This window comes from Eimeria acervulina, genomic scaffold (genome assembly GCF_000499425.1).
Source record: "Eimeria acervulina Houghton genomic scaffold, Eah_scaff181, whole genome shotgun sequence".
In the NCBI taxonomy this organism is placed as follows: Eukaryota; Apicomplexa; class Conoidasida; order Eucoccidiorida; family Eimeriidae; genus Eimeria; species Eimeria acervulina.
This window is the reverse complement of record NW_013550110.1, coordinates 26,453-45,805: the sequence shown is the minus strand read 5'-3', so window position 1 is coordinate 45,805 and position 19,353 is coordinate 26,453. Positions and strand designations below refer to the sequence as shown.

General features: G+C 42.8%; 2 protein-coding genes across 2 annotated transcripts; one reads left to right on the top strand and one right to left on the bottom strand.

Moving 5' to 3' along the window:
• Positions 1–2,073: 2,073 nt before the first annotated feature.
• EAH_00023590 (beta adaptin protein, putative) lies at positions 2,074–8,584 on the top strand (the record flags this gene model as incomplete). Its single annotated transcript, XM_013396830.1, has 12 exons — positions 2,074–2,166; positions 2,633–2,829; positions 3,599–3,699; positions 4,076–4,285; positions 4,508–4,633; positions 5,021–5,327; positions 5,662–5,728; positions 5,893–5,998; positions 6,304–6,518; positions 7,082–7,216; positions 7,497–7,604; positions 8,168–8,584. 12 exons carry the CDS (start codon positions 2,074–2,076, stop codon positions 8,582–8,584), a joined length of 2,082 nt encoding a protein of 693 aa, XP_013252284.1.
• A 5,309-nt stretch (positions 8,585–13,893) lies between these two features.
• EAH_00023580 (general transcription factor IIH polypeptide 2, putative) lies at positions 13,894–18,259 on the bottom strand (the record flags this gene model as incomplete). The annotated part of the gene is made up of 8 exons (XM_013396829.1): positions 13,894–13,926; positions 14,054–14,141; positions 14,392–14,480; positions 15,383–15,598; positions 15,889–15,979; positions 16,695–16,814; positions 17,606–17,705; positions 18,070–18,259. 8 exons carry the CDS (start codon positions 18,257–18,259, stop codon positions 13,894–13,896), a joined length of 927 nt encoding a protein of 308 aa, XP_013252283.1.
• Positions 18,260–19,353: the final 1,094 nt, after the last annotated feature.

Below are 19,353 nucleotides of genomic sequence, written 5' to 3'. Positions count from 1 at the left end.
ATAAACTTTGAACCGCCTTCTTCGCGAGTAGCGGAGTCAGTTATAGAAAGAATAACTGCAAGACTATCGCATGCAAATCCAGCAGGTATTGACACCAGCCTTTCTGTCTCCTCTGTCTCCTTTGTCTCCTCCTCTGTCTCCTCCTGTCTCTTTCTGTCTCCTCCTGTCTCCTCCTCTGTCCCCCTTTGTCTCCTTCCCTCTGTCTCCTCCTTTGTCTCATTCTCTGTCTCTTTCTGTCTGCTAGTCTTTCGCTTCCTTTGTCTCTTTCTCTGTCTGTTTCTGTCTCCTGCTCTGTCTCTTTCTGTCTCCAACTCTGTCTGTCTCCTTTTTTCTTTCTGTCTCCTTCTGTCTCTTCCTCTGGCTTCGTTTGTCTCCTTCTGTCTCCCCCTCTCTCTCGCTCTATCTCCTTTTGATTTCTTCTGTCTTTGTTTGTGTGGTTGCTGCTGCACTTGAGTGTTTTATCTGTCTCTTTTTTTGTTTTTGTCTCTGCTTGGAGACAGACATATTTCTTTTGTTTGTTTTCCTTGCTCTTTGCAGTTGTACTCTCGGCTGTTAAGGTTATTATGAAGCTGTTAGACAAGTAAGTATTTGCTGCTTATGTTTGCTGTCTCTTGTTGTTTGTCTCCTTTCTGTCTCCTCTTCTATTGCCTCTTCTTTCTTTTTTTCTGTCTCCCTGTACACTGCTGTCTCTCCTTTTCAGTCTCTGTCTCCTTACCTATCTCTCTTCTTTTACTTTTTTTGTCTCTTTATTCTTGCGGTGTCTGTCTCCTTTTTGCTGTCCTCGTTGCTGAGGGGGTTTCTTCATCTTTCTTGACTTTGTTTGTCTCTTCGTTGTAATAGTTGTCGTTTATCTATTATACACGAATATTATATTATACATTATATTATAGATTATATTATATATTATATTATATATCTTATACTATATTATTTTTATATTATATTAATATTATTATACTGTACATACCCTACTTTCTCTATTAATTATTTTTTCTCTTCACGATTTCTTTTGAGGGGCTTTGAAGGCTGAAGTGATGTACAACCTCTCATATATATATATATATACTCATATGCGTTTTATATGTATGCATTTATATATATATATATATATGTATATATATATATATATATATATCTTGTATACATATATATATATATATATATATATTTAATACAATACTTCGACAATACGAACGATGTATTTATTAACATCGTTCGTATTGTCGATGTATTGCGTATAAAATGCCTATCTTATATTATTATATATAATAATAACATAATGAATATATAGATATATATATAGATATATATATATTTAAATATATAATTATATATATAATTATATTTAATATATATATTTGTTTTGCAGGGTATCGAACCCGGACGTGATAGCGACAGCGCATCGAAAGCTGTGCCCTCCTTTGGTTACTCTGCTGTCTGCTGAGCCCGAGCTGCAGTATGTTGTTCTTCGCAATATTCAATTAATTGTTAGACGCAGGCCTTCTATCCTAGCAAATGAAGTCAAGGCAAGACATCCCCTCGTTCTGCTGCTGCTGTTGCTGCTGCTGCTGCTGCTGCTGCTGCTGCTGCTGCTGCTGCTGCTGCTGCTGCTGTAGGTGCTGCTGTTTCGGTGCTGCTGCTGTGGCTGCGGTGGTGGTGCTGTTGCTGCTGCTGCTACTGCTCTTTTTTGTTGTTAGTACGATTGCTGCAGTTGCTGCTGCTTTCATGTGTATAGGCACCTTTAGCGGCGTGGGGTTGAGGTGTATGTATGTTTGTGTCTCTCTTTTGCATGCTTCTGTCTCTTTCATGTTTGTGTCTGTCTTCTGTTGTCTCCTTTTTTTTCCTGCTTTTGTTTGCATCTCTGCTTATTCTGTTTATATCATTTACTGTGTTTGTGTCTCCTTTTATTATATTTATGTCTTCTTTTATTATGTTGATGTCTCCTTCTATTATTCTGTTTGTGTCTCCGCCTTAATTCTTTTATGTATGTCTCCTTTTATTATTATGTTTGTGTCTCCTTTTATAAAGTTATGTCTTTTACTGTCTCCTTTATCTGTCTCTCTTTTGCTGCAGATGTTCTTCTGCAAGTTTAACGACCCCCTGTTTATTAAAATTGAAAAATTGGATGTACTCGTTCGCCTCGCCTCCGAACGCAACCTTGATGCAGTCAGACACCACACCCCATGCATGCATGCATGCATGCATGCATGCGGCTGTATGCATGCATGCATGCATGCATTTAGCCGTATTTAAGTGTATAGTGTAGTATTATATATATATATATATATATATATATATATGCATGCATACATGCATGCATGTACCTGTTTGTAAGTGTATATATGCATGCATGCATGCATATATACACTTACATATATGCATGCATAAATGCATGCATGTACCTGTATGTAAGTGTATATATGCATGCATGCATGCAGCTGTATTTAAGCGTATATATCTATGCATGCATGCATGCATGTGAATAATAATTATTACAGTGATGATATTAATAATAAAAGTAATGATTTTAATACGAATAATAAGACAAAAATAAATACAATAGTAATAATATTTCTAAATACTAGTTAAATATTTATTTGTCTGTTTCTTTTAAATTGGGGTGTATATGCAGGTATTAGCAGAACTACGAGAATATGCACAAGACGTAGACTATGAAATGGCTAGAAGAGCTATTCGAGCACTTTCTTCTATTTGCATGCGCTTGCATGGGGCTTTGGATCGCTGCATGCAAATTCTGCTCGATTTAATATCGCGACAAGTTCCCTTCGTCGTCCAGGAATGTGCTGTTGCATTCAGAGATATCTTCAGGTAATAAACCCTTATAAACCCTTTTATAAACCCTTTTATAAACCCTTTTAAACCCCTATACACCATTTTAAACCCTTACAAACCCTAGTAAACCCTTGTAAACCCTAATAAAGCCTTTTAAACATTAATAAACCCTTATTAACCCTTTTATAAACCCTTATAAACCCTTATAAACCCTAGTAAACCCTTTGAAACCCTAATAAACCCTTTTGTAAACCCCTTTAAACCCTTTTAAATCCTTATAAACCCTTGTAAGCCTTTTCAAACCCTAATAAACCCTTTTAAACTCTTGTAAACCCTTATTAACCCTTATAAACCCTCGTGCATCACTCCATGTATTGACCCTTTTATAAACCCTCTTAAACCCTTCTTTAAACCCTTATAAACCCTTTAAAGCCCTTTAAAAGCCGCTAATAAGTCCAAACCCTAAACCCTAATAAACCCTAAACCCTAATAACATATACTGAACACTCCTTATAAACCCGAATAATTTCTAACGAACCCAAATAAACCCTAATTAACCCTAAACCCTAATAAACCCTAATTAACGCTATTAAACCCTAAACCCTATTAAACTCTACTAAACCACAACCCTAAACCCTAAACCCTAGACCGGAAACCCTCACACCCCACTAATAAATGCGAGCATAAACCGCAATAAACCCTAACTAGCGGCATTTGCTAAACCCTGATAAACCCTAACTATATGCTGGTGTATTTGTTTGAAGTGTCTCTGCATGCATGCATGTTGCTGCTGCTACATATGCAGGAAATTCTCAGGAGACTATGGGGCTGCAGTGGTGGCTCTGTGCAATGCACAACATTTGATCGACGAACCTGAAGCAAGAGCTGCTTTTGTTTGGATTTGCGGTGAGATAAGGTTATATCTATATATATATATATATATATAGATGTATATATATATGTATATACATCTAAATATATATATATATATATGTATATATATAGATGCATGCAAACCCTTATGCTTGCATGCATATCTCAATGTATGTAGGTGTATATATATAAATATATATATATATATATAAATGTATGTTTATGTGTGTATGTGTGTGCTTGTTCGTTTGTTTATTTGTTTGTTTGTTCATTTATTTATTTGTTTATTTGTATATTTGTATATTTGTTTGTTCGTTTGTTTGTTCATTTGTACGTTTATTTGTCTATTTGTTTTTTATTTGTTTATTTGTTTGTTTGTTTGTTTGTTTGTTTGTTTGTTATATATCAGGACAGTACAGCGAGCATATACCCGATGCATCCGGTGTCTTTGCTTCATTCATTGATTCGTTTTTAGAGGAGACACCCGCAGTGCAGCTGTGCATCCTGACAGCAGCAGTAAAGTTGTTTCTTTTGCAGCCCCAAAGACATCAGCAGCAAATTACTTGTCTCCTTAAAAAAGCAACAGAAGATGCAGACAGCCCCGATGTTATTGACAGAGGTATTGCTATTTATTTTTCAACAACATACACTCTACTTCACCAACAGTGCATGCAAACCCATGCAAAGCCATTTGCATGCAAAGGCAGGGAGTCGCATGCAAATGCATGCATGCAAATGTATGCATGCAAATGCATGCATGCATGCAAATGTATGCATGCATGGCGGTGCATGCATGCATTCAAATGTATGCATGCATGCATGTTTTGATGTGTTGTTTCAGCGTTTTTATACTGGCGAATGCTGTCTAAGAACCCGGAGGCGACGCGAAGAGTTGTGTTCAGCGCAATGCCTGAAGTGCATGCAGAGGGAGAAGAGCTCGATGCAGAGACTCTTGCTGCTCTCATCGGTATTTATTTATTTATTTATTTATTTATTTATTTATTTATTTGTTTATTTGTGTGAATGAATTGTTTGTGTATGCACTGAGCTATGCATATATCATTGCATGCACAAATACATTATAAAACCATCAATGCTATTTAAATTTGTTAAATTTTCTTGTATTTGTTTATTCGTTATTTAATAATTTACTATTATTATTATTGTTACGATTAGACTATGAATGCATGCATGCAAGCAAGCAAATATGTTTGCATGCAAGTGGATGCATATGTATTGTGGTATGATGTTATATATCCATATATATATATATATCTTTTAATCTCTTTAATCTTAGATGAGGCTTTTATTAGATATATATCTTTTTTTGTTTGATTTGCTGCTTCTTTTGCAGGAAACATTTCTATGGTGGCCTCTGTCTATCATAAACTACCTGAGACATTTGTAACGCGCATGCGTACAGCAGCAGCACCCGGCAGAAGAGACAGCGAGAAGAGTGCGATGGGGGGCCCCTGGGGCCCCTCCTTGGGGCCTCAATCTTCTTTAGATGAGCCGCAGCAACAGGTCGTAGAGAGAGCTAGAAAGGCGCTTGAACAGCAGCAGCAACAGCAACAGCAGCAACAACAGCAACGCACCTCAGCACGCAGCAGCAGCAGCAGCAGCAGAAGCAGAAGCAGAAGCGCCCTCTCAGATACCGACACGTCAGCCTCTCCCATATAATAAACCCTAAACCCTCAAATTAACACTAAACCCTAAACCCTAAACCCTCACCAGCTCGGCTTTCAGTTCAAGCCCCAATTTTCCTGCTGCAAAGGGCTCTCGCAAAAGGCCCTTCCAGCCCCCCGGCTGCATGCATGCAGATGCATGCATGCAGATAATGCATGCATGCATGCGGGGGCGCAGCAGCGGAAGCTGTGCCTTCCATTGCAAGGCAGGAAGGATGTTTGCATGCATGCAGATGCTTGCATGCAAATGCATGCATGCATGCAATTGCACGCATTAATTTACTTGTTTGCGGTTTGATGTTGTGTACAGAAGCAGCGAAGAGGGCCCCGTTGATCTGCTGGATTTGAGCGATACATCCGTCTCTGCTTCCTCTGCTGTAAGTTAACCCTGCTGCTGCTACAGCCGCTGCTGCTGCTGCTACTGCTGCTGCTACTGCTGCTGCTGCTGCACCATCTGCTGCTGCTGCAATTGCTGCAGCAGCTGCATCTGAATTTGTTGTTGAGTTTGTATGCTTTGTTTTTCTTTGCTGCTTGCATGCAGACGGGGAGCCCCGTGCAGCGATTGTTGGTTTTGTCGGCAGACACTGCAGGGGCGCAGCAGCAGCGGGGTCTTGAGATTCATGCTGCTTTTCATAAGCCCGAAGGGGGTAAGACAATAAACCCTAAACCCTAAACCCTAATGTATCGTCAGGCATAAGGCAGAGGAGGTGCGCTCAGTTGCTGCTGCATGCATTCTCCCTTGTAGGGGTGTGTAGTTTCTTCTGTCTCTTTCTTCTTAATTTTTAGGGTTTAGGGTTTAGGGTTTGGGGTTTAGGGTTTGCTGTTTATTGATTTTTGCATGCATTCTTGCATATGGGGGCATGAGGCTGCTTCTGTCTCCTTTATTCTTCAGCCTGATGATCCAGTAGGGTTTAGGGTTTGGGGTTTAGGGTTTATTATATATTATTTTCAGGTACTCTGCAGCTGCACCTAACAGCAACAAACAGAACAGGGGCCCCCTTAACAGGTCTTGCAATTCAATTTAATAAAAACTCGTTTGGGCTCGCCCCGGGGGCCCCTCTTAGCCTCTCCTCAATCCCTCCAGGTGTCTCCGCAGAGACAACTCTGCCGGTTGTAGCAAATAAACTAAACTCTAATATGCCCCCGTCTCCTCCTCTCTTCATTCAGGTGCTGCAACATAAACAAATGCAGCAACAAACGCTGCTGCTCCTGCTGCTACTGCTGCTGTTTCTGCTGCCGGTGTAGCTGACCTCGTTGCTACGTTTCGGCTGCTGTTGCTGCTGCTGTTACTATTGCTGTTGCTGTTGACTTTGCTGCTGCAGCTGCTGCTGTTGCTGCTGTTGAGGTCCTCGGCAGCTGCTTAGCTGGGGGTGGAGGGGGCCCCTGAGGTGATGGGGCCCCCTAAGGGTTTGAAGATAGAGTTTTATGTTTGTTTTTGTTGTTATTGTTTGCTTTAGTGTTTGTCTTTTTGTTTAGTTGGGTGCATTGCGTTGGGGTTGCATGCAGCATGCAAGTCTCGGGGCTTTGTGTGTTTATTAGGTGGGGTTGTTATAGAGAGTGTCTCTATACAATTAATAAACTCCGATGTTTACATGTGCTGCTCCCATTGCTGCTGCTTCTCTTGCTGCTGCTCCTCTTGCTGCTGCTGCTTTTGCTACACTTGCTGCTGCTGCACTTGCTGCTGCTGCTCTTGCTGCTGCTGCTGCTGCTGCTGCTGCTGCTGCAATCAGATGGCGGTGAAGAGTTCTCTGGACATATTTTATTTTGCTGTCCCTTACTCTCTTTCTGACGTGTTGGAGGAGTCGGGACCAATTCATAAAGAACTCTTTCGCCAGCAGTGGCAGACACTCGGCGAAGCAAAACAGGTAAAGCCCCAAAAACGCATGCATGCATGCATGTATGCATGCATGCATGTATGCATGCATGCAAGCATGCATGCATGCGCTTTACTTGCATGCAACGTATGCATGCATGCGTTTGGCTGCTTTGGGGCTGGTTGTGGATTTGTATTCGTTTAGGAGGTTTTATTTTGGGGTGTATGTACAGGGTAGTGTGTGGTGTATGTGCATGCATGCAATTGTTTGTTTTTATGTCTTTGTTTTTTATTAGATTTTGATGTTTTCTGCTGTCTCCTTTGTGCTGCAGGGATGTATGGGTGGGGTGTCTGCAAAGACATTAACCAGAGAGGAGACAATAAATACTCTGAGGCCTCATCGTCTTTACCTCGTAGCGCAGCGCGCTGCAGACTCCTTCGTGAGACTTTCTTTATTTCTTTCTTATCTTTTGTTTGTTTGTTTGTTTGTTTGTTTGTTTGTTTGTTTGTCTAAGTATTGTTCTTGCTACCGTCTTTGTTTCTTTCTTCTTTAGTTTGTTTGTTTGTTTTGCTTTCTTTTTTATTTGTTTGTTTGCTTGTTTATATCTTTTGTTTGTTTGTTTTTCTCTTCTTTCTTTCTGTCTTCTTTATTTGTTTGTTTGTTTGTTTGTCTATATCGTCTTCTTTCTCGCTTCTTCTTATCTCTTTCTTTGTTTTGTTTGTTTGCTTGCTTTGTTTGTTTGTTTTGTTTGTTTATTTATCTATTTCTTCGCTCTTTTTTTTTCATAGCCTCTGCGGCTGCTGGGCGCAGATTGCTAAGATGTACAGACACCCCAACACCTGACAAAGGAGACACCTGCTGCTGCTGCGGTTGCTGCTGCTGCTGCTGCTGCTGCTGTGTGTTAAACGGGTGCATGTGGGTATATTTTAGGTGTCTCTTTGTCTTCTCTAATGCATGCAGTGTCTCCTTTTTTTGTTTTTGTTTGTTTTTGTCTGCCTTTAGAGTGCAATGTACTTCTCCGCGGTTACTGTAAACAACCTCTTGGTGCTGCTGGAGGTCTCCCTTATGAACGATCAAAGAACAGTTAAAGCAGCAATACGCACAGACGCAGCAGCACTGGTGAGGCAGCAGCAGCAGCAGCAGCAGCAGCGGCAACAGCAGCAACAGCAACAGCAGCAGCAACAGAGACAAAAACAGACAGCAGCAACGGAAACCGAATCAAGCAACAGCATAAACACAAACAGGCAACAGCAGCAGCAGCAGCAGCAGCAGCAGAAGCAGCAGCAGCAGCTAGCATGGGGAACTGTTGTGTTCTGGTTTTGTCTGCTGCAGGTGCCGCTGTTTGAGAGTCTTCTTGTCTCTGCTTTATCGCTCTCTCCGGGTGTACAGACACCTCTCTCCTCTGCTGCCCCTTTATAAGCTCGCCGTAGTTAAAGGTGGGGCCCTCAGGGGCCTCTAAGGGGGCCTCTTGGGGTTCCTTGTGGGGCCCCTGGGGTGTTTGATGGAGGCTCTCTGGGGCCCCCTGGGGGCCCCTCGAGGGCCCTTTATGGGATCCCTTTGGGGGCCCCGTGAGGGCCTTTCGGGAGCCCCGTGGAGGCCCTTAGGGGGCCCTTGGGGGCCTTTTAAAGGCCCCTAGGGGGCCCTTTGGGGGCCTCTTGGGGGTTTTTTAGGGGCCCCTAGGGGGCCCTTTGGGGGCCCCTGGGGGGCCTTTTAGGGGCCCCTAGGGGGCCCTTTGGGGGCTCCGTGGGGGCTGTTGGTGAGTAATATGAGGGTACAGGTTTGGGGCTGCTTTTTTGGGGCTGTGGATTGATGCATGCAGTTTGTTGCATGCAGCACGGAAGTGTCTCTTGTTGGTGGGTGATGGGGTTTAGTTTTAGGAGGAGTCTCCTTTGATGAAGGAGACACCCAGGGCGAGTGCGGGGCTGCAACAAGGGAGACAATAGGAGACCCTTAAACCCTAAACCCTAAACCCTTGACAGCCCTGAGAGGTCCTGCATGCACTTTTCTTTCTTTTGTTTCCGTTCGTTTATTATAAACGGCTTTATATTATGGATGCATCAATTATAACAGAGACGCAAATATATATAGATAGTTATAGATATATAGATATATAGATATAGATATAGATATATAGATATAGATGTAGAGACAGCTGCAGCTTCAGATAGGCAAATGCATGCAAAAAGAGACGAGACAGCTTAGGGACCTGAAAAAGAGGAGAGAGAGACAACTGCTAAACAGCAGATAGCCCCTTGGGGGAGACAGCATAGAGGAGACAGCATAAAGGAGACATCATAAAGGAGACAGTAGAGTAAACAAAAAACAAATCAGCGCTGCACCCGCAACAAGCAGCATCAAATCTCTCTGAGGCAGAGAGCCAAGAGAGAATACTCCAGGTGTACGGACACCTGCAAAACCCTCTCATGTTGCATGCATGCATGCATGCATGCATAAATACATGCATGCATGCATGCGGGGACCTTAAGGAGCCCCAAGATAGTTAGTTGGGTTTTCTATTTCCTTGCAGCAGAGAACAGACAGCAGAGGCACTGGGGGCCTTTTCACCAGCAGCCTTTCCCTGCATCCGCAGCACAAGTTGTTTATTTTGGGGCTGCATGCATGCAAATGTGCATGCATGCATACGGCAAAGGAGTGGCGGACTAGGTGCCTATAGTGCTGTAGATTTTTGTCTCCTTCTTTGTCTCTGCTGTCTCTTCTGCTGCTGTCTTTGCCCCTCTTTTTTTTATTATTTCTGTTGCAATGGTGTTGTTGCGGTGTAGTCCACCACAGTAGCAGTTTGTTTTGCTGCTGATATATATATATATATAGACATACATATAGAATAATAATAATAAATGTATACATATATATTATTGTATTTGCTTTGCGTGCGCTGCTGTTGAGGGCCCCACTAACTTGCAGAAAGGCAAACAAAACTCTGCTTCAGGAGACATCTCCCAAACAAACAATACGCCAGCCCCAACGGGCTGCATGCAAGCAGGCAGGCGCATGCATGCATGCACGGCTTGCAAGCTTGCTTGCATGCAAGCAAACATGCATGCATGCAAATATGCATGCAAATATGCTTGCAAGCATGCATTTGCATGCATTTGCATGCATTTGCATGCATTTGCATGCATTTGCATGCATTTGCATTCATGCATGCAAATGCATGCATGTGACAGTGGCTGGGCAACCTCTGCGCCAACACGAGAAGGCCTGAGGGCCCCAAACACTTTTACTTCTCACTGTCAGTGTAGATCCTGCTGTGGGGCTGCCTATACACCTCTCTGAGGTGTATATAGGCACCTCTCTGAGGTGTATAGTCACCCCTCTAAGGTGTATAGACACCTCTGTAGGGTGTGTAGCAGCCGCAGCAGGAGAAGGAAGAGGAGATCAAGGCTGATGAGAGGGTTTAGGAGCAGGTGCTGGGGTGTCTACGGAGGTTTGGGGTTTGTCTTGCGTGTTATGAATACTGTTGATGTCTTTCATTACGCAGAAAGGGCAGTGCCGCAGCTGTTCGTGACTAAAGACGTCGCACTCTCTGCACACAAACCACAAACCCTAATAAACCCTCATAAACCCTAGTAAACCCTCACAAACCCTAGTAAACCCTCACAAACCCTAGTAAACCCTCATAAACCCTAATAAACCCTCATAAACCCTAATAAACCCTCATAAACCCTAATAAACCCTCATAAACCCTAGTAAACCCTCACAAACCCCAGTAAACCCTCACAAACCCTAATAAACCCTTTTGAACCCTTGTACATCCTACTAAACCCTTTTAAAGCCTAATAAACCCTAATAAACCCTTATAAACCCTTATAAACCCTTATAAACCATAATAAACCCTAGTAAACCATAAAAGCCCCTAGTAAACAAGAATACAAGCTAATAAACCCTACACTACACAAACAATTCGTGATGTGCCCTAATTAGCAGTAATAAACCCTAATAATCTAATTAAACCCTAGTAAACCCTAAATAGCCCTAATGAACCCTAATGAACCCCAATATATAAACCCTAACAAACCCTAACAAACCCTAGCAAACCCTAGCAAACCCTAATATTCCATAGCAAACCCTAATAAATCCTATTAAGCCCTAGTAAACCCAAGCTCTCCTCGTTACCTGCAGAAAATGTTGCGGCACTCGGGGCATCTCGAAGCTGCAGACACACACCACGCAGTTGGGTCTTCTGCTGCTGCTGCTGCTGTTGCTGCAGCAGCTGATGTGGCTGTTGTTGCTGCTGCTGAGGTCCAAGTGAGCAGCTGTGGAGAAGGCGTAAAGAAGACGGCCGCTTCTCATTTTAGGTGCAGCAGCAGCAACAACAGCAACAGCAACAGCAACAGCAACAGCAACAGCAGCATGAACAGCAGCAACAGCAGCAGGGGACGTGTGGGGGCAGCAGACCTTTCTCAAGAGGCCAGTTGCAGCAGCAGCACTTGGCGTCTTTCGGCGGTTTCTTTACCTGCAGCAGCAGCAGCAGCAACAGCAGCAGCAGCAGCAGCTCCACAGACACTCGAAGGTACTTGAAGGAGACACTGTCCCCTGTCTGCTCTCATGAATACACTACAGTTTAAGGTTTTAGGGTTTAGGGTTTAGGGTTTTAGAATTATAGGGTTTAGGGTTCAGGGCTTCAACAACAGAAACCTAGAGACGAATGCAAGCACACAAACAATAAATAAACAAACAAACAAATAAATAAATAAAGAGATTAGCAGCAAACAACAAACAAATAAAAGATACAAACAACAATAAACAAACAAGCGAAAAGGAGACAGTCCCTTTTGCTATATACTCACGACTTCAAAGGGCTCAGGCAAACAGAGACTGTGAAAAGACCGAGAGACATCAGCAGGAGACAGCAGGTGCAGCGAGCAGCACTGCAGCAAAACCAAACAGCAGCAGCAGCAGCAACAACAGCAACAGTAGTAGTAAGAGTAGCAGCAGCAACAGCAACAACAACACAGCAAACCTACAAACCCACACCTTCCTGAGCCCATCACCCCTGATCAACTGCATGCATTCTGCATGCATCCATCAGAGGGGGCCCCCAAAGGCCCCTTTAAGGGCCCCAAGGGGGCCCCAAGAGGGCCCCAAAGGGGGGCCCCACGAGGGCCCCAAAGGGGGCCCCAAGGGGGCCCCAAAACGGGGTTAAGAGTGAATCAAGGGGGCCCCAGCGGGGCTTCAAAAGGGGCTCGCTGGGGACCTTGGGGGCCCCCAAGCGGGCCCCCAAGGGAACTGTAAGGAGGCCGTATTAAAGGAAGTGTAAGGGGGCCTAAAGGGGGGCCCCCTACGGGCCTGTAAAGGGGCCTAAGGGGGGGGCCCAGAGATGATGTGGCATTTGCGCGTTGGAGTATTAAATATATAAATATTATTTTGTTGTACACATAAACATACTTGTGTATAAATGTACACTAATAAATGCATGCATGAATATATATATATATATAGTATATAGATATATATATATATATAGATATATATATATATATATGTATAGGTATTTATGTACATGTATATACATATATATATGCATATATGTAAGCATAAGCATGCATGTACCTATATATGCATAGGCATCTATAGAAATACATCTATATATTTTTGTGTATTTATAAATATATATGCCCACAGTATATAATATATATATATATATATATATTATATCTATTATATATATAGATACATATATACAGATTTATATGCATATGTATAAATACAAATATATATAAGTACACATACAAACACATTTAGTTATATATACACACACATACATATGCATAAAAACCCACTTATATATACATACATACGCATAGATATATATATATATAGATATATAGATATCTAAATCTATATACATATATATATATATTGTATATACGTACAAGACAGGTGCAGGGTACATCGCAGAGTTTGGCGCTGCAGAGGGGACAGGTAAAAGCCTTAAAACGAGGTAGAGAGTGACAGCAACAGAGAGCAGCAGTCGACGACTCCTTATAAGGAGGGAAGCCCACACGAATTAAACAGGGCTGCAGGCCCCCCAGCCTAAACGTAATAAACATAAAGATGAAAACAGAGACAGAACAAAGAAAGGCATGAAAGAGAGAGAGAGAGACAGATAGATAGACAAAGTCATAAAAAATAAAAAAAGATAAAGGGGACAGATAGAGATAGAGATAGAGATAGAGATAGAGATAGAGATAGAGATAGAGATATAGAGACAGAGATATAGAGACAGAGACAGAGACAGAGATAGAGATAGAGACAGAGATAGAGAAAGAGATAGAGACACACAAACCCACATAGAGAGACAGGCACGGAGATGTTAATACACCCCGAAGGAGAAGCGAAAACAGAGACAGAGACAACACGCAGCAGCTCAAATCCGCATTAAACAAATCACGCTGCTCTGCTGTTCCCCATGCAGTGGAGAGATGCTGCCCATACACCTCAGTTGCGTGCATGCAAGCTGAGGTGTACAGGCAGGTCCCCACAAGCAGACCCCACACCCACCAAGCAGGAGGCTGCGTGTGCTGCATCAGCAAAGAACGAAGATGATCTGCATGCAACGCAACTCCAAAGGTGCCTTCAGTTTGAGTGGCGAGTGTCTGAGGCAAATAAACAAAGACAAACCTTCAGCATGCATGCATGTATGAATGCAAACGGGGCATGCATGCATGCATGCAGAGCTCCATTCATGCATGCAAGCAAAGCTCCCTTCATAGGGGGGGCCCCCGGCAGCTCGAAATAACCTCTATACCCTAATCCCTAAACCCTAAACCCTAAACCCTAAACCCTCAGAGCTAAGATGCATGGGGGCCCGAGAAGGGTGAGCGCTTGCTGCAGTTGTTATGTTGTTTTGTTTTATATTTTTCTTACCTTTACAATCCGCACCTCCGGTGAGAGACTAACAACAGAGCAGCGAGCCTTGATGCTTTTTAACTCTCCAATTGAATCCTCTATGCTCCTGAAACACACAAACCCTAAACCCTAAACCCTAAACCCTAAAACGTATGTCCCGGACCTCGGGTGTAAAGGAGAAGATTGGCAGCATGCATGCATGCATGCACGCATGCATACGAGCATGCATGCATGCATGCATGCGAGCATGCATGCATGGAGGCAGGAGCAGCATGCCAGCAAAGGAGCTGTAGGCTTTGCAGCTGCAGCAGCGCAGCAGCAGCAGCAGCAGCAACAGCAGCAGCAGGTCTTCTCACCCCACATCACAAGTGCGAATGGAGCCGAAGACTACCAACACCTCCCGCGTGCAGTAAGGGGGTACAGCACCCAGCAGTGCGCGCGCTCTCTGCATTAAAGAATAATAACAACAACCCCACCATATAGACAATGCACAATAGTAATAATAAACCCACCAGATAGACAGTGCGCAATAATTGCAACAACACCACCTTACATACAGCACACAATAACAACAACCCCACCATATAGGCAATCAACAATAATAACAACAACCCCACCTTACATACAGCACACAGTAACAACAACCCCACCATATAGGCAATCAATAATAATAACAACAACCCCACCTTACATACAACACAGAGTAGTAACAATAATGACCCCACCATACATACAGCATACAATAGTAATAATAATAACAACCATAGTAAAAGCAATAATAACAACAACCCCACCTTACATACAACAGGAAAAGAATATGAAGCCACAGACAAGGACAATAACAACAACCCCACCAAATAAGAGAACACCAGGAGGCGCATCAATAAGAACAACCCCACCAAATAACACACTCTAAAGCAATACAAAAAGAATCCGTGTTGGCTTTATAACATCCATGCATGCATTCGTGCATGCAGACTTTGCAGGAGCAGCAGCAGCAAGGGCAGCAGCAGCAGCAAGGACAGCAGCAGCAAGACCCTTTAGTGACGCACGGAGCAGCAACACCACCCACAGCAACAGCAGAACAGCACCATCAGCTGCATCAGCAGCAGCAGCAACAGCAGCAGTAACACCACCGCCACCACCAGCACCAGCACGAGCAGCAGTATCAACAGCAGCGCTAGCAGCGGCACCGGCAGCAGCAGCATTAACATCAGCAGCAGCAGCAGCAGCAGCAGAAGCAGCAGAAGCAGCAGCTGGAAAGCGTACATCTAATCCGTTCTTAAGTGAAGGTGAGTGTGCAGCTGCAGGCAATCTTTTTCTTCTTCTTGTTATTAATGCATTCACGAGCTCCTCTACATTGCTGCTAAAGTAGCTGGAGGTGCCTTGTGCAAGTAAACCAAAGTTACTAATTGAGCTCGACAGCCCCAAAGAAGAAGAGTCTGCTGCTGCTGCTGCTGCTGCTGCTGCAGCAGGGCACAACACCTCCGCTGTAGCCTCCGCCATATATACCAACGCAATGCGAGCGAGAGGATTTTGCAGCAAAAATGAAGCAAGAAACTCCTGCATGCAAACAAAAAGAAGCGCATGCATGCATGCAAACACACTGAAACACATGCATGCATGCATGCAAATAACCAGAAACACATGCATGCAAACGCAAAACCATGCATGCATGCATGCATGCATGCAAACAACAAGAGAAGCACGCGTGAACCCAAACAAGCACACAAGCATGCATGCATGCATGCATGCATGCTTATATGCTTGTGGGCAGGCAAGCAAGCCCCGTTAATACAACGCTACAAAAAACCCTAAACCCTAAACCCTAAACCCTAAACCCAAAACCCTACCTCAAGCATCTGCGTGGCGCAAGTCAGACGGTCTGGCTTAAAGTCGGTTTCCCGCATGCCATCCGTTGCATCAATCACAATCACTAAACTCCTGAGTAAATGCATGCACAAGCACCAGATCCCTCCATGCATGCATGCATGCATGCATGCACGCATGCATGCATGCTGAAGCACTAGATACCTGCATGCATGCATGTTACCTCCTGAACAGAGTTTTCCTCTTCCTCTGACTCAGGAGAATATAAATGCATTGACAAGAATATTTCTTTTTAATTTCTTCTTTAATATACACTTATGCAATAATGTTTTATTCACATAACAGCACTCTAAGAAGCACAACATGATATATACAGACACCCGAACAAACCCCAGGTGTCTGTACACCTCAAACCCACCCACACCCTCAAAAAGAAGCAGACGCATTAAACATATATTACACCAGCAGCAGCAGTAGAGCCTGCTGCTGCAGCAAATCCGTCATTAGTAGCAGCAGCAGCAACAACAACAGCAGCAACAGCAGTAATAGCGGGAAGAGAGGCAGCAACAGAAGCAATAGCAGCAACAGCACAAACAGCAACACCAGCAATAACAGCAGCAGCAGCATAAGCATCAACAGTAACAGCAGTAACAGCAGCAGCAGCAACAGCAACAGCAAAAGCTGCAGTACCAAGAGCAGCCGCCGTAACAGCAGTTGCAGCATCATCAGCAGCAGCATCAGCAGCAGCATCAGCAGCAGCAGCAGCAGCAGCATCAGCATCAGCAGCAGCAACAGCAGCAACAGCAGCAGCAGGTGTGTGTATGGGTACCTCAGTAAGGCTCTTTTGATGTGGGGTACTCGAGGAGTTGTTTGTTTTTCTTCGCTTTCTCCTTCTGCTGCTCCTACCAGCCGCAGCTGTCCCTCTGTCTCTACGAGACACTCCCATGAGCTGCAGCAAAATAATAACAATAATAATAATAATAATAATAATAATAATAATAATAATAATAGTTAATAAGAATAATCACAATAATAATAATAATAAGATGATGATGAATTAGAATAATAATAAGAAAAAGAATAATAATAAAAATACGAGTAAGAATATAAATAAAATAATAAAAAATGCATGCATGCAAGCGCATGCATTTATTCTTTTGCATGCATGCATGCATAGAGGTGATGATGTTAATCAAAAGAAATGAAGATGTGTTGATTTAGGTGGAGACACACAGCAGCAAATAAAGAGACAGAGACAGACAGAAAGAGAGACAGAGACAGACAGAAAGAGAGACAGAGACAGAGACAGTGAGAGGCAGAGAAAGAGACAGTGAGAGACAGCAAAAGGCAAAGAGACAGAGACGGTGAAGGAGAGAAAGAGAGACAGAGAAAGAGAGACAGAGAGACTAAAAGACAGACAGAGAGACTGAGAGAGAGAGAGAGAGAGAGAGACTGAGAGAGAGAGAGACAGAGAGAGAGAGGCAGAGAAAGACAGAGAGAGAGAGAGAGACAAAGCGAGAGAGTTGCACAAAGGCAAAACGAGACAGAGAGAGAGAGAGACACAAAAGAGAGGGGGGAGGAGAAAGAAGAGAGACAGAAAAACAAAGACAAGCAACGACAAACAGAGACAAACAAAGAACACCAGGAGACAGCAGAAGACGAAGAGAGACATCAAGATAAACGAATTATCTCAAGCTTTCTTAATGTCCTAGGGTTTAGGGTTTAGGGTTTAGGGTTTACCGATCAACTTCTCTCTCCCACGCATACTGTCCGTACACCTCATCCTCTACACCGGCGCTCGCCTCATTGCAAGACGAGTCGAGGCCTTGTAATAGAGAGTCTATAGAAGGATAGTCTTCCTAATAACAAATAAATAAATTAATTAATTAATTAATTAATTAATTAATAATAAATAAATAAATAAATAAATAGTAATTATAATAAGCATAAACAGAGAGTCTATAGAAGGATAGTCTTCCTAATAGAAACAAATAAACGAACAGACAGAGAAACAAACAAACACAAACAAATTAATAAATAAATAAAAAGCATTGTACTATTCTATAAGGAATAATAAATTATATTTAAACAAAAAAACAAAACAGCAAAAGATTACTACGAAGCCCTCATTTCATTGTTGGAGACATGAGGTGTATGTACACCTCAATTATAATTAATTTATGTCTTTAAATAAATCTCCTTACCGGATTTCTCTGCTTCATTTTTGCTGCTTTGATGCCTAGAGACTGAGTTAGAGACAGAAGAGACGAGCTGCAGCAGCAGCTGCTGCTGCTGCTGCTGTTGTTGCTGTTGTTGCTGCTGCTGCTCCTGCTGTTGCTGCTGTTGCTCCTGCTGTTGCTGCTGCTGCTGCTGCTGCTGCTGCTGCGCGGGCATGCACTGATGAAGAACTTCTTCGTTTTTCGCTGTCCTCCGCAAGGGCTTTAAAAAGCAGCAGTTAAATTAAAATAAATAAAACAGAAAAACGCAGCAACAAATGCAGAAAAAATAAACACAAAGGAGTGAATCGCCTTTCAGGAAGAGAGGAGACAGCAAAATGCATAAAGAGACAGACAGATAAATAAAAGGGACAGGGCAACAGGGGACAAGGCTGCAGCAGCAAAGCCAGCAGCACCAGCAGCAAAAATACCACCAGCTGCAGCAGCAGCAGCAGCAGCAGCAGCAGCAGCAGCAGAGAGGTAGGCCCCTAAGATTGTTGTTGTTCAGGGGCCCTTTGTTCTGGTGTAGAACCCCTTCACCAGCTGAATGCGAGACAAAGAAGAAGCAAACAAATCAAGAATAAATAAAGAATAATAAACGCATGCAATGTGCTACTCCTTTTGTGAGAGATTAGAGAAGGGCCTCCTGCAGCAATAATAAACTTGCTGAGTCTATAGACCTTAAATTTCTAGGGATATGATTAGAAAAAACAAGAACAAATTATATTAAACAATAGCTCCACTCAACAGCAAACAAAATAACCTTCTCTAATGTAAATAACCAAAAGAAAAACGAGAGAAGAAGAAGAAAAAGAAGAAGGACAAGAAAGAGAAGATAAGGGGCCCCCAGAGGGCCCCCCCGTTGGGGGCCCTATGCAAGAGATGTTTAGGATAAGAATCTTCTTCCGGCTCCTTTAAAGCAGTAATTAATGTTGTTATTATATTATTTAATATTTTTTAGTGTTTATTTATTCATTCGTTTGTTTTTATAAATAAAGGAGGGGAAATAAATGAAGAAAAAAGACAGACAACAGTCTTTTCCTTTCGTCCTTCTGGACCCCCACTGCAGATTTCTGTTGGTGAATTGATGAGCAAGGCGTGAATTCGCAATAAAATAATATAAATAAATTATTAATACTCGTTAATAATTGCATTAAATGTGCTTTAATTAGAATAAATATATATATTAATTTGTTCAATGCAAAAGTGGACGGACCGGGGATTGATCCCGGGACCTCCTGAATGCAAATCAGGCGTGATACCACTACACCA